At 58.6% G+C, this 14639-nt stretch overlaps 1 protein-coding gene across 1 annotated transcript in view; it reads right to left on the bottom strand.

Annotated features, from left to right (window-relative positions):
- The window catches only part of SCUBE3 (signal peptide, CUB domain and EGF like domain containing 3), a 35740-nt gene extending 22168 nt beyond the window's left edge, over positions 1-13572 (bottom strand). The window contains exons 1-4 of the mRNA XM_075174311.1: positions 13470-13572; positions 4403-4525; positions 3275-3400; positions 48-182 (exon numbers count right to left, since the gene is read on the bottom strand). Of these exons, the coding sequence (XP_075030412.1) occupies positions 48-182; positions 3275-3400; positions 4403-4525; positions 13470-13572 (487 nt within the window). The remainder of the gene's footprint in view (positions 1-47; positions 183-3274; positions 3401-4402; positions 4526-13469) is intronic.
- Positions 13573-14639: the final 1067 nt, after the last annotated feature.

The raw sequence follows: 14639 nt of genomic DNA on the forward strand, positions 1-14639 counted from the left end.
ACCTGCCCGATAAACGCAGGGGATGGAGGGGGACGCCGCGCACTCACCTTCGGGGCGCTGGATGCAGGTGTGCTGGTTGTCGCTGAGGAAGAAGCCCTCCCGGCAGAAGCACTCGTAACTGCCCATCATGTTGACGCAGGTCTGCTGGCAGCCGCCGTTGCCCTCCGAGCACTCGTCCAGGTCTGCAAAGGGAAGGTTGGCAGGGGGTGAGCGCGGCCCCGTGGCACGCCGAGGGGATGGGGAACCGGCTGTGACAGATTCGCTAGATAGCGAATTATTTCTGCTTTACATCCGTAAGCCTCCAGCTAGAAGAAAGGGGGATGCTTGAGGGCTGCAGGGGATGAAGGCAAAGCACATCAAGGGGTGAGTCGCAGAGGCCGTCCGGCTTCCCCGGCTGAGGGCAAAAAAGGGCCGAGAATGCCAAACCACAGAGAAAGGGATTTTCCTCGTCCCGGGACCCCCAAAGCACCCAGGATGCTCGGCTGCGACGCCGGCTGCAGCCGCCCCCGGCTCCCAGCCCCTCCGAGCCCGTCGCCGGCTGGGGATGCCTGCACTTCATTAGGGGGAGCTGGGAAACCTTAGCCTGGAGCAGGGATAATTACTTGTAAGGAGACTCAAATCCCCAGCAGCTCTGCTGCCCTCGTGCCTGTTTTGGTTTAACAAACCAAGGCTGGAAGGGGTTCGAAGTGCCCACCCGTGGCAGCGGCGATGCCCTCGCCCTGGGCTGCTCCGGCTCCATCCCTGCAAATCCCTCATTTAATGAGGAGCAACCGCCCGTCACGCTCTCCAGAGGGTTTTTGGGGACAGTGGTCCAAGCTGAACCCACTGGTGCCCCGAGGTGCCAGAGCAACCAGGATGCCGGGCTCACGCAGAGAGGCAAACCTCCTCCGCGGCCGCCCTTGCCCCCTCCGCCCGCGGTCCCGGGGCCGGGCGACGGCGTCGGGCCGGGGAGCGAGGGGCCCCGTGCCAAAAAAAACCTCCCGTGAACTCAAGCGTTGCAGAGCCGGCGGCCGAGGGGAAAGCTGAGCCCTGCCAGCATCAGCCGCTGGAAACGCCGGAATAGCGGCTCGGTGATGGCACGCACCAGGGGGGCTCCCAGCCCCGGCCCCCCCAGCACCGCTCTCCTCCCCGAGCGGCACGGCACGCACCGAAAGCCCTTGCTTTTGGGCAAAGAGATGGACGGACGGACGGACGGATGGATGGATGCCCGAGCAGCGCAGGTGCCTTGCACCGTGCCCCAGCCCCAGGCAAGCCCCGGGAGATGCTGAAGCCCCGGGGGATGCTCAAAAATCAAAGCAGGGCTGCAGCTCCAGCTGGAAAGAGCCCAGGAGCACCCCACAAATCTTCTACCTTGGAAAGGAGATGCTGAAAACATCATCTCACACCCGGGCGCCCGTGGGGTAGGCTAGGGCTGACAGCCGGGCTGCAGCCAGACACAGAAGGGATGTCCTCTGCGACGGCAGGAGGCTTGCGGCTTCCTCCGAGGCTCGTCCCAGCCAAGCTATATGTCCTGCAGATGCCAATAACTCTCCTCAAATCCCCCCGCTTATAACAAGGGCTTAACATCTTGCGACTTCTCCTTCAAACTCCGCTCAAAAATGAGGAGGCAGCCGTTCAAACCCGATGGCTGAAACGAGACTCCGCCGCTCTAATACCTGTTTTATTAAATACAACGGAGATGGGCAGAAGCCAGCAGGGCCCGTGTCAGGACGGGGGCTCAAATTCCTGTCCTGGTTCAAAAGGTCGCCCGGGGTGGGCGATGGGGGGACCGGTGGGCTCCGGCGGGCACGCACCCCGATTCACCTCCGGCTCAGCCACTGCCTGTCGTGCCAGCAAAGCCCGGGCACGACTCTTCGCTTTGCTTTGCTTCTGGATTTCTTTCTGGCTAAGAGGGGCTGCTTGCAGGGTGGGCAAAGCACGGTCAGGATGGGGGGGAAGGAGGATGGGAAAAAACCCGCTGGGGTTCATCTCTGCTGCCCTCCGAGAGCAGCCGCTGAGCAAACCCAGCCAGAGAGCAGAGGGTCTCAACATCCTCACCTGTAAAATGGGCTCCAGGGGAATAAACCTGCACCATCCCTACAGCAAAGCAACGCGGCCGAGATGCTGGGATGAGCCGAGGAAAGGCTCGAGGCGGGAGCTGGGGTTGCCCCTCCAGGTCCCCCCTCGCCCGGCTGCTCCCCAGCCACCTCCATCCCCTCCCACCCAACTCTGTAAACACATGACGTCTGCGGCTCGCCGAGCCCGGCTTTCCTTTCTTCTCCTCGGGCTCATCCTCCCCCGGGAGAGGAAGGCAGAGCCGCCCGCCCGCGCCTCCTCCCAGCTGTGTAAATCTCCCCCCTCCCCGAGGAGGCTGCAAAGATCCCGGTGATGGTGGTTAATGCAAAGCGTATGTGTCCATAATCCCTTCCCCCTCCTCCTCCTCCCAGTGATGAGCTCATTAATGACCCCTCTGCAGACACTAATTAGAAAATAGCATGAGCTCCAGGCGGAGGGGAGGCGGGCGGCCCCGTGCCCCGGTGATCCCACCCGCGGGTGCTGCGGGAGGAAGCGGGTGCCGGGGCGCGGGCAGCCCGGCCGGCCCCGGGGCTCTGCCGGGAGCTTTGGCTTCGCCGCGGCCGGATGGAGTTTGGGGTGGTGGGAAGTGGCGGGGAGGATGCACGGCCGCTCCGTAGGCAGATGCCGGGTTTGTCTTGGCCCGGGGATTATTTACCCAGTCCCTTCGCTGGTTCCCATCCCCACCGTATTTGCTATTAACTCATCTATTTTGGCAGGTGCAGGGCTGACCTCAAGCACGAGCGGAGCGAGCGGCAGGGCCCGGCTGAGCCCCGCCGGCTGGTCCTGCCTTCGGCAGCGGAGCAGAGCTCCGGCCCGGCCGCTCGCCGCAGCAGGATGCGGCCGTGGGGAGGCTGCGACTGGCGCCCAGCATCCCCAAACCCAACCCTCCCAGTCTTGCCTTACCCCAACCTCCCCCAATCTACGCGTGGATCCATGGAGCAAGTTTTTCTCCCAGCCCGGAGCATCCTCCCTCGGCATCACCCCCGTGCAACGGGGAGCATCCCCCAGCGAGCCATCGCGGCACGGGACATCTCTGCAGCCGGCTTGCTGCCCTGGGAGTGCCCCCACGGTCCCCCAGCTCTACAACGGGTCTGGGGGGGTCAGAGCTCGGGAGGTGCCCGGCAAGAAAGCCAGCAGGCTGGTCCCAAGGTGCCAGAGCTGCCGAGCATCTGCGACACGCTGGCATCCCACCCCGGGGTGGCGGGGGCCCAGCCCTCACCTAAGCAGTTGTGGCCGTCGTGCGCCAGGCGGAAGCCGTCGTAGCAGGTACAGCGGTAGTTGCCGGGGATGTTGACGCACTCGTGGACGCAGCCCGCGTTGTCTTCCCGCTCGCACTCGTCAACGTCTGCGGAGAGAGGAGGGCAGGAGAGCTGCGGGGCTGCCCCGGCTGAGGACGGCCAACTCGTTGCATGGGTGCTGCTCCCCATCTCCAGTGCGTTTGTCACCCGGCTAATATTGCGCCCTGGGGTCTCTGCTGTCTCTGCTTCTTCCAGCAGGTCCCCAGCTCCGTTATCACCTGCAGCATGCCTCCACACCCGCAAAAACATCCCCTCTCCTCCCCAGACTACAGCCTGGACTTCCAGCTATCCCGCCGTCTTAAAGCCTCGGCACAGCGCAGCGACCTGCCGAGTGCCCTGGGAATCCCATGGGATTTCCCGAGGGCGGTGGGCAGAGCAGCCTGTCTCCATGGCGAAGCCTTGCTGTGCCTGGAGCGCGCTTTAATCCCTCTGCTATTTGTACTCGGCCCATCCCAACCCCGGACCCGCTCGGAGCAGAGCTGGGAATTTTTCCCCTGCCCCGCTCCTGCTTTCCTGGTGCCGCTCCTCCAAGGAGCCCGTTTTCTTTCCATGCCCCACTCAGATGCATAAATCTATATCTATCTATATCTATATCTATATCTATATCTACATCTATATCACCTCTATCTATATCTCTATATCTTATTTTTAAGCTTCTCATGTTTTATCCGCTAACCCAGTTTTGCAGCCTCTGGGTTGGAAATCCTGCAGTTAAAAAAAGCCCAGCTTTGTTTAAAATAAGGCCCAGGTGCAGCCCCAGCCTTGCAAACGCGGCTTTTTGCAGAGCAGGGGAGGGAACGCGACGGCTGCCACCGTCGGAGCAGACAGTCCCACTTTGCCGAGCAGGGACAGGCACGCTCCTCTCCATCCCCACGCATCGCAGTGTCAACAGGCCAGGAGTTTGGGGCAGAAAAGGGGAATAAAAGGTTTGCAATAGGCTGGGGTAAACAAGCAGCCTTTTCGCAAGGGCAGGGGACCTTGCTGACGACCTGCCGGGGCTGTCGCGCGTCGGAGGGGCTCGGGCTCCGGCGGCGGTGGCGTGCCCCTACCTTTGCAGTGCTTCCCGTCGCCGGTGTAGCCGGACTTGCAGATGCACTTGTAGGACTTGGGGGTGTTCTGGCAGATGGCGTCGATGTGGCAGTTGTCGGTGCCCTCCACGCACTCGTCGACATCTGCAAGGGGAGAGGCGGGGGGAGCGATGGGGAGAGCCGGGGGGAGCTCTCCCCGTCCCCCCCATGGGAGCCATCACCCGAGGCGATGAAACCAAGCAGCTTTTCAACCCGCACATGAAGCAGAAAGGCTCGAGGGAGCAACGCTGCTGCTTTGCTCCTTAGCAGCTTCGCTGCACCCAGCCCTGACGCAACGGGTGATGGGCTCGGGATGGGGCACCGCAGCAGTAAGCACTCCCGAACAGCGCTGCCTGTGTCCCCGCTCTCCTACAAGCCACCCTGAGACTCCCCGACCCTTTTGTGTGTCTGATGGTAGGAAACACCGCTCAGGCGCCCGTAGTCCAGGCTGGAGCCAGCCCAGGCAGAGGTGAAAGCCTCTGTCTCCAATTAGCCATTTCCTGAGCCGACCAGTCACCCAAATAATCGTCATCGCTTTCTATTCTTAGGCGTGGAGGAATGTGCACGAATTAGCAGGGACCGCATTAAATAAACCTGGGAGCCGGGAGCGGGAAGCAGGAGGGAGAACTGGGAAAAACATCAAGGCTTCCTCAGGGGCAGAGCCAAAATCCGTGTCCCCCTCATCCCCCTTTGCCCCTCAACCCATTTATCCGGGATGCAGCGCTGTGGTACCCGGGACATCACGTCCAGAGCATCACGTGCCGGTGATGGCCTCAAGCGGCGATGCCCAAGGGTTTGCCATGGCAGGAGGCTGCGGGAGCGGAGGTTTTAATGGTATTTGGGAAACGGAGAAGCCTCGAGCGGAGGTTTATGAGCAAGAGGCTGCTCACCTGGCTGCTCTCTGCCTTCCCCGCGCCGGCGGTAAGGGAGACGTGGTGCCCCGGAGCGGGCACATCCCCCTCCCTGGCTGTCAATGCCTGGCAGTGGTGTACGGCAGCTGGGTGCCCCCGGGGAGGGGAGACGGGGGCTGAGCATTGCCCGCAGCCCCTCGGGTACGGGCAGGGTCCCAGAGCACCCCAGGCTCCCCGCTCCGACTCCACGGGCACGTGGGGAGCGTCAGCGCTGCTCCTGGGGGGGGTTCGCCTCCGCCACCTCCCACAGCGATGGGGAGGGTCCCACCAGGGAAGGGGGGATCTGAGGGTCCCTCCAGCTTCCCTGTACCCCATAAAGAGGAGCCCTGAGGCTGCGAAGCTTTAAGCTGCCTTTAAAAAGCTGCTTTTCAGCAACCCCATGAACAGAAGTGCTCCGGGAGGTCCCCAAAGACATGAAACATCCCTGCAGGCAGGCAGCCCCGCCGGGACGGGGGCCACGGCCACGGGAGCGCTGGCCCGAGCCCTCTCCCGGCCACCCCGGTAGTTTTTTTGCCGGGAGATGTGAGTCACCCGGCCGGGGGGAGGAGAGCTTTGCCTTTGCACCAGGGAGGCGGCACGTGCCTGCGCATTGTATAAATATTTACAGCCCGCATTCATATTTGTTATTTGACATTAGCCATGGCCCGCGGCCACCACGGCCTCCCTTGGGCCATTAATCACCGGCTGGAGGCTGACCCACCGCGGCGGGGACGACGGAGGGATTGCACGGGGGACCGGCACCCCGCTCCCGGCCGGCACCGGCACCTCCAGCACCCACGGCATCGGCCACGGCACCGCCGCGACCACCCCAGCACCCCACGGCATCCCCGGGGAGAGGCTCGCAGCTCGCCCTGTGCCGGGGGTCCCGCGGGGGTCGGGGGGGGCTGTTGTCCCTTCGGGGAGCTGAGCATGGCTCAGGTTCGGGTTCTCCCCAGGCAAACTTCACATTTGGCCGCAAACCCCATCCCCGGGGGCACGGCCGCCCCACCGCACCCCTGACCCACCTGCAAAGGCCCCGTCCTGCAAAGCGAAAAGCCCGTGCAAATAATCACCGGTGGAAAAAAACCTGCAAAAGCCGCAGGAGTGCAGAGCTCCCTCCTTCCCCACCACGTTTTCAGGCTCAAAGAGCCTTTCGGCACGGGAGGAAGCACCTCCATCGCCGGCGAGCACCGTTTGGCATCACAGCGACTTCGCCTCCGGCTCCAGCACCCCTCCCCGGGGCTCGTGGGTGGGTGGCGGGGAGGGATGCGGCACCGGAGCGGCGGGGACGCGGGGGGGACGTTGAGCGCTCGCCGCTGCGGGGGCTCGGCAGCAATGAAGCCGACGCTGAACCCAAGATCTGAATTTGCAAATCCTGGTCCTGACCCCGTTCGCAGCCCTCCCTCGGCTCTTCAACCCCCAAGTTATAAATCACGGGGCGGTGCTTTGACCCAGCACCCAGGGCACCCACCCCAGCGTACAGGTGGGAACCAGCACCCGAACCGTCCATCAACCTCCATCTCCTTCCCCTCAAAACACCCAAACCGTGAAGCATCCATCAGACATCACATCGTTGACATTTTCCCAGCCTTTTGCCAGAAATCTCACTTTTTGGGGGGTTTTATTTTCTATTTCTTTTTCCTCCTGCGCCCTCAAACTCAAGACAATGAACAACGTCTGCGCGGCACTGAACACAATGCCGTGCCTTTCCCACTCGCGCATCTATATTATTTTTTTTTTTCTATCTTTTTTTTTCCATTCTGTAACTTCAAAGCTTCTCTAACTTTGGAAAGATGACACAGCAGCAAAAGTACAAAAGAAAACATTATAAATTTGCCACTCTGTAATTTTTCCAAAGCTGGAGACATTCTGAAAGGTTACAGGATTATAAAAAAAAAAGGAAAAAAAAAGGGGGAAAAAAGTGTGTGTGTGAAGAGTGAATAAATACCCTCCTCGGCACCCCAGGAGCCATCCCGAGATTGGCAAAGATCCTAATTTCAGAATGCTGAAGTTTTGGCTCCTAAGAAGTATCCTTCAGGAATGATGTAGTGAATTAAAAAAAAGCCCTCTGAAAAACTAAATTTTTGCATTTTTGTCAACGCAAGCGGCGTTTTCCCACGAAAGAGAAGGTTTGCCGTCGGGACGGCCCGCTTTTCCCGCAGGAGAATTTTCTCCATCCAAAAACACGCCCGCGGCCGCGCTGCAGGTGCTTCCAGCCGCCGCCAAGGCGCGAGGGATTTCATTTTCAAGCCAAGCGAAGAGAAGATTTTTTAAAAAAAAAATCCTTATTGATGTTCTCGTCCCTATTTGCTCTTGCAAAATCCTTGCTGGGATGCGCCCTGCGCGTCCCCCTGCTCGGGGGGACCTTTTGAAATCCAGATCCCAAATCCAGGTGGGGTTTTTTGGGGGGGGGGGGGTTTGCCAGCCAGGACCCCCTGCAGACCTGCATGAATAATCAAAAATGCCCTTTTTCACCCAAAGTTGCCTGAAATGGGCCCAAACCGGCTGGCGCAGACGGGCGCATTGTGCCCGCAATCCCCAGAACCGGGGGATTTTGCAGCAGGCGGGGAATTTAATTTTGATGAAGATGCCGAGTCCCGTCGGGGTCCCAAGGTCTCGCCCACGGCCGGCAGCCCCCGCTCCCTGCCCAGCCCCACCTCCCCATCCCACCACACTTTGGGGCTAATTAGGGCTCATCAGAGGGCAAGAGCATCCTCGGCATCGCCGCCACGCCGTGCCGGGGGGTTTGCGGCGAAGGGCAGGAGGCTGCGGCGCTCGCCCCGCGCCTCGGGCGATGTTTTTTATTCCGTTGTGGGTGGGATTTTCCAGCGCTGGCTGTTGGGCCCCGTTCCGCTCCAGCTGCAGCTTTATTCTCCATTTCAAAGGCAGCGGAGGCAGACGGTTTCAACGCCACTGCCATTTCGAGCGTGCCAAAAGCTGGGGGGATCGCCAACCCCCCGGGACCGGCGCGCACCCACCGGGGAGGCGAAGGGCTTTGACCGAGGCCGGCGGGGAAGGCGGTGGCGGAGCCCACGGGCACCTGGGTCCCACGCTTGCGCCCTGCCCTGCGGCGTCACGCCGCCCCCGAGACGTGACGGCGAGGGGGGATAAAGCAACAGCTTGTATATTTTTAGAGCCTGGATTGAGGCTCTTTCCTCACTTCCTTATTTTGTTTTTAGAAAAAATAATAAATAATAAAAGATGGTTTTATCCATAGGTTGAAAAGTCTCAATGAAGTTGAGGAGGGGGCTGAGATAGGGCAGCAAACACCCGCCAGAAAACCCCTAAACAAACAAAACCGCTGTCCTTTTTCTCTCTTCTGCAAGCGCTTCAGCTTTTTCTTTCAAATTAATTTTATTCTTTATTTTTATATAGGCATATATATTAACAGCCTGTCTGTATAGGGATGTGTGTGTAGCTGTTGGCAGACGCGCGGAGTTTCCACTCGGCCTTAATGCCAAATTAAAGCTTTATAACTTCAGTAGCTCTTTTTACCAGGGTATTAATAACCACCTCAGACACTGTGGTGCAGTTTATTAATCATTTGTTCGCCCGGGGAGCTCGCGAGGGCGACTCGTGCTGCGCCGCAGCGGGACGGGCGCAGGGCACGGCTGCGGGCGGCTCCGGCGCAGCCGACGGCATCTCGCTGGGATGGGGGCTGGGGGTTGGCGAGAGGGGAGGAAGATGCTCGGCGGGATGGCATTTTGCAAATTGGCCAAAGATGCGTCATTTGAACTTGAGAATCCTAACTCAGGTGCTCGGCCATGGCTCGTCGCCAGGCTGGGGGTGCCGTGCCGGGGATGCCGTGCCGGGGATGCCGTGCCGGCGGTCCCTGGGTGGGTACCCGCGCTCAGGTCGGGTCGGAGGGGATGTTTGCATCTCACCGCGCGATGGAGACCCCTGCACCAGCCCCGCTGCAGGAGCCCAGCGCCCCACACACCCACCCAGCTCTCCCGAAAGCAGGTGGGACCCGGCCGATGCAGCCACAGTGCTTGGCCCGGCGGAACGACGGAGCACGGATGAAGGACGAGGCAAGTCGCAGCGAGGACCTGGGGGGGTTCCCAGCCTGGTGACCCCATCACCTAGACCCTGCTCTGCACCTCTCGCCCCAGGTTTTGCTTCCCCAAAGCTGGCAGCGCCCCAAAAGGGGCTTTTTTCCCCCCATCGACGCTTCCCACTCCCACGAGGGCAGAGCCGTGTTGAGCTCCCCATCCCCTGCACCAGCCTGGGTTATCCCGACGGATCCCAGCTCCACCACCAGATCCGGCATCCCCTGGGCTGGAAACGCTCCCTCCATCCCCATCCCACCTCCTTGTGCCAACCCCGGTCGCTTCGGCTCAATTCAAGCCGCGATTTCGCCAAGGAGGGTTTGATGCTCCACACCACCGGCGTGTTCATCTCCCCGGGGAATTGTTGTTGCTGTGGTTGTTCCTTTGGCTTATCGGGCTGACCAAGCCTTGCCTTAAAAAAATGTGTTTGTTTGTTTGTTTTCGGCTTCGGGAGCAACAATCGCAAGATCTCCAGCGGGGAAGACGGCCTTGCCGAAAGGCGGCCGCCGGGCTTCCTCCAGCGCCGCGAGACAGAGCAAACTTTATTTGCCATCCCAGGCTTCTCCTAAAGCCTCTCGGGGGACTTATAATTTTGAAAGTGAAGGTTAAGGTTATTCATGCATATTTTTTTCCTAAATGGATTACTCCGGTGTGACCATCTGCAAAGGAAAAAGCTATATAAAAATAAAAGAAAAAAAAATACAAACTCCTGAGCAGTTTGGAGACAGCAATACATCTCCGCGCTGGAAGACTCGAGGTGTCTGAATATTTATACTCCCGTTGGCAGTTACAAAAAAACTCTTCTTCCCTCCTTCCTACCCCCCCCCTCCCCTTTTTAATCTCGGTACAGGCATGTTAGACGCCCTCAGTCAAAGATCTCCTTTGAACTGCTGTATGTTGAAATGTTTACAGTTTTACATTTCATATTTCAGAGGGGTGGAGGGGACAGGCACAACAGTCGCACACTGTGAGTGCATGAGAGGGAGGAAAAGCGGAGGCCAAGGGGGAGGAGGTTCGGCGGAGATGGGAGGGGAATCAAACAGCATCTCCCGGCTGCAATTGGAAAATTTTAGACTCCTTAAAAAAAAAAAAAAATATATATATATATAAAAAAAAAATCCCTGGCGGCGTAGGCTCTGCAGGTGCATCCCCACCGAACCCAGCCCCTCGCGCGGGACGGTGGCTCCGTCCCCGGGCGGTCGCGCGGCACCGGCCGAAAGGGCTGGTTTTACCCACGGGTGACCATTGAGCTGGGCTGGTCCCACTCAGGACCCCGCGCTGGGTGGGTGGCTGGGGCTGGGGGGGTGCCAGGGGCTGCAAACTGGGGTGCCGGGGTCCCCCGGGGAGATGCTGCATCTCCCTCCCAGCCCCGTTCCCCCGGCCCCATCCGTGCAACTCGGTTGCAGGAAAAGGTGGAAAATCCTGCGACGTGTCTCCAGCTCCTCCAGCTGCCAGAGGAGCGCGGCAAGGCCGGATCCGGGTGCTGCCGGCTACAAGAGGGTGCAAATCCGCCAGCCCTTGGGCTCCATCCTCCCCAGGGCACAGGGAGGGACCGATGCCGGCAGACGACGGGCAAGGGCACTGCTCCGCTGCGTGGGAGCTGAGGAGAGGTTCTTCTGCCTGGCAGGCTGCGAGACGGACCGATGGAGGACGGGATGGGACTGGGGCTGGCTTCATCTGTCCAAAAAACAGGGGAGCTGCGGGTACGGCAGCAGCTTGGGGCCGTTTGGGCAGCTTGGCATGGGGACCGCAGGGAGACTTCATCCCAGCTGAGCGTGCATGGGGTTATTTGGATTTATATTGTCAGTTCTCCTCTTGAAAGCTCTCCCAGCCCTAAACTGACCCAATAAACCCCGCAGACAGCCAGACACCCTCCAGGCCCGGCGGACGGCTCTGCTAAATCCTTCCTTCCCTGCAGACTAAACTTTCCGGGGTAATTCAGTGCGAGAAACGAGCCAGCGAGCCCTACCCACGGTGCGATGTTATCACAGCAAAACAAGCCCATCCGACGGGAACAGAACCGTCCCCAGCCCGTGACAGTCACCTGGCGAGGATGGCTGTCCCCCGAAAGGGCAAAGGCTTCGGTGAGGGCGGAGGGGTGATGTGTACCCCCATCCTTGGGGCATCACCCCACAGATGCGGGGGGGATGCCCGATGCTTTTCAGAAATATTCTACTAAACCATGCCCCAGGGGCACGGGGTGGCTTCGAAGAGCTCAGCGACGCTCGTGCGTGCAGAAAACCAGGCGATAGTGGGTTCCTAAGGAAAAGCAGGGTTTTATTTGCCATCGCTGATGCCGGGTCCGTGAGTTCAGCCTCACCCAAAAAGGACCGGGTCCACCCCTGCCCAGAGCCCTCGCGGCCCCCAGCATCCCCGCGGGCACCAACCTTCTCCCCTCCGCACCCGCCTCCCCCTCACCACCCCGTGGGACCCCCTGGCAGCGGCTTTGGGGATTAAGTCTCCATCCCAAACCCCCCCCGGCTGCAGGGCGGCCGGACCCCCTGGGTCTGCTCGGTGCCTTCGCCGGGGGCCGGGAGGAGCCAGCACCGTCCCGGGCGTACGGCGGGCGATTTACCCCGGCGCAGGATTGAGCTCACCTCTCTCCACCCCCACTCCACCCCTCTCCTTCCCCGAAGGGATCTGTCAAGTCTCTGCACGATGGAATTTTACTTTGCTATTTTAATGCAATTCTGGCTCAGGCTTAAATGGAACTGGAAACCAAAAGGCCTTAATAAATAAATATTATGATAAGAAATGAAAGCAATGCATACACTCAAGATAATTTGAGGGGGGATAAAAACCTAAGCATTCCTTTCTAAGCCTAAATCATAAAGCTTTACATGAAACTGGACGCCTTCTTACCAAACCTTTGCCCTGGAAAATCTGCCCCGTGCTTGCCCAGACTGCCCTCCCGAAAAGTCGCCTATTGTTTTAAAAACACTTTAAGCCAGATAAGACAATAGCCTTGAAATTCCTTCTAACTTTGTCGGTGACAGGGCTCGGGGCGACCATGCGCATGGCTGGAATACGCCTATCACTAATGCTTACAAGAGATCTTTAATTATATCCTGCGCTCCTATATTTCATTCACACTCTATTTAATCTCGCCCTACGCGTAAACACGCAGCTACTACAATAGCAAGAGTCAAAGCTGGTTTTGATAAATCTTACATACTGTTAAGTGCCATGGAAAAAACAAGAAAAACCAACAGATCGTAGAGATAGTGGTGAATTAAGGAGAAAAAACCCCTTGGAGCCAGCCAACAGGATCATGCACATAGGGCTGTGTGTGTTTGTGTGTGCGCACGCACTCCCGCGTGCGTGTATAGAGCAAAATCCGAGCTAAATATAGAGGTGCTATAGAAAACCTAAGGTATAGATAGACCATACATAAAGCTACATGTGTACGTTTGTGAAGGAGAAACTCCGGCTCAATACGGGAGCGGTGAAACAGAAAAGCCTGAAGTTGATAACGATGGGACATACCTCTCTGTTCTAGAGATAGGGAAAGAGCTCCCGTATTTTTCAGGCTTTGCTGTGTTCAGCTACCCGAAGTTTTCTGCAGCCCACACCCCTATAGCACAACAGTTGAGATTCAGCCCGCGCCTATGTAAAACACACAAACGCAGATGCCACCTCCCAGCGTTGCCGACACCCGCTCCGCCGCCCCGTCCCTCCAACCCAGCCCGAAAGGAGCCCTCCTCGCCCGCACCGCCCTGCCGTTAGCCCCATCTCACAGGCACCGAAACCCGAAAACCAGAGAAGCCCCCCCAAACCGCCACATTTTCCCTGCGATGGGTGCAGACTTGTTTGCCCACCCTCATTTTCTGCCTCTGCACCCCCTGCCTCGAGATAAAGAGTCCGAACCAAAAAAAAAAAAAAAAAGTGTAAGAAATGCAACTCAGTAAAGAGTTTACAAAAAACCAACCCCAATCAAAGGCAGCAGGCAAGAATATCTGCAAGCAACATTTAAAATCCCCTCCACTATTTGTTGTTATTGCTGCTAATTTCTCCAGCCTGCATATAAAATCCCAGATCTAAAGAGGAGGTCCGGCTGCCCAATACACACATCAAACAGCAAACCTTCGAGCTGGGAAGATTTTCTCTTACCTTGACTGGCTTTATTCGCCAGCGTGTTTCCAGAGTGGAGGAGAAAGAAAAGGATGGAAAATCCAGCAATCTGCAAAGCTCCCATTGCAATCCCAGTCTGCATGGAGGAGCGGGGGCAAGAAGGGGGGATTTCTAGTGCTTTAAAGGAAACAAGAGGCTGAGCATGCGAAGGGAAATCAAGAGGAGGAAGGGGCTCTCTTCTTGCCGTGTGTGAGACAGAGGGAGGGAAGGGAACTGAACTGATGGAAAAAGCTGCTCTGGGTTCAGTTTGGGGCTCTTGGTGTTGCTGAAGAGGAGAGAGTGAGGGAAGGAGACCCAGGGCAGTTGGAGGAAAGTGGACTCTATCGCCCTCTCTCTGGCGGCTGCTCTGATCCCTTCTTTTTTTTTTTTTTCCTTAAATAATCCCAGCCAATTCCAGTTTTGCAAGAGAGCAGCAGCAGCAGGAGCAGGAGCGCTGGAGGGGGGAAGCAGGCGCCTTGCCCTGGTGCTGGGGACCTGAGAAAGGGGAGTGGAAAGGAGAGCCCCATCCAAGCAACGCCCTTTTTCTCCCAGCCTTTCTTTCTTTCTATTTGGCTTTGGTTACTCCTTCCCGGCTCCCCCCCTCGCACCCCCAAGGCTGGGCTTTGCCTGCAGGAATTTACAGTCTGCGCTGGAGGAGAAGGGCCAGTAGCCATGGAGACTGCTTCCCTGGGAGCAGGGAGGTCAGGCGGAGACCATGGGCGATCAATGCATCAATGCAAAGCCCCCCGCAACCCCCAGACCCACCCCGCACCTCGCAGCCCCTCGGCCAGCCGAAGGCTCCGGGTGGTGGCAAGGGGAAGGGGAGGGGAGGGGGGGGCAGAGGGAGGCGTGTGGCATGGGAAAAGGCAATGGGTGAAAAAGAAAAGGGGAAGGAAAAAAAATATATATAAGGGGGAAAAAAAAAAAAAAAGGAGTTTGCAGATGGCACGACCTGGCTGGGCTCGGCGGCTCCGGGAGCGTCTTGGGGTGCTGGGCCGGTGGAAAGCAGGACCGGAGAGCAGCTCTGCTGTTTGCAAGGGCGAGGTGGGGAGGGGGGACTGGAAATAAGGGTGGAGGGGGGAAGAAAAAGACCTTTCTGAAATATTCAGGGGGTTTTTCTTTGCTTGCAGGAGCCTCTCGCAGCCTGGCCCCCTGCAGCCGGCATCCCAG

This window comes from Calonectris borealis, chromosome 26 (genome assembly GCF_964195595.1).
Source record: "Calonectris borealis chromosome 26, bCalBor7.hap1.2, whole genome shotgun sequence".
In the NCBI taxonomy this organism is placed as follows: domain Eukaryota; kingdom Metazoa; phylum Chordata; class Aves; order Procellariiformes; family Procellariidae; genus Calonectris; species Calonectris borealis.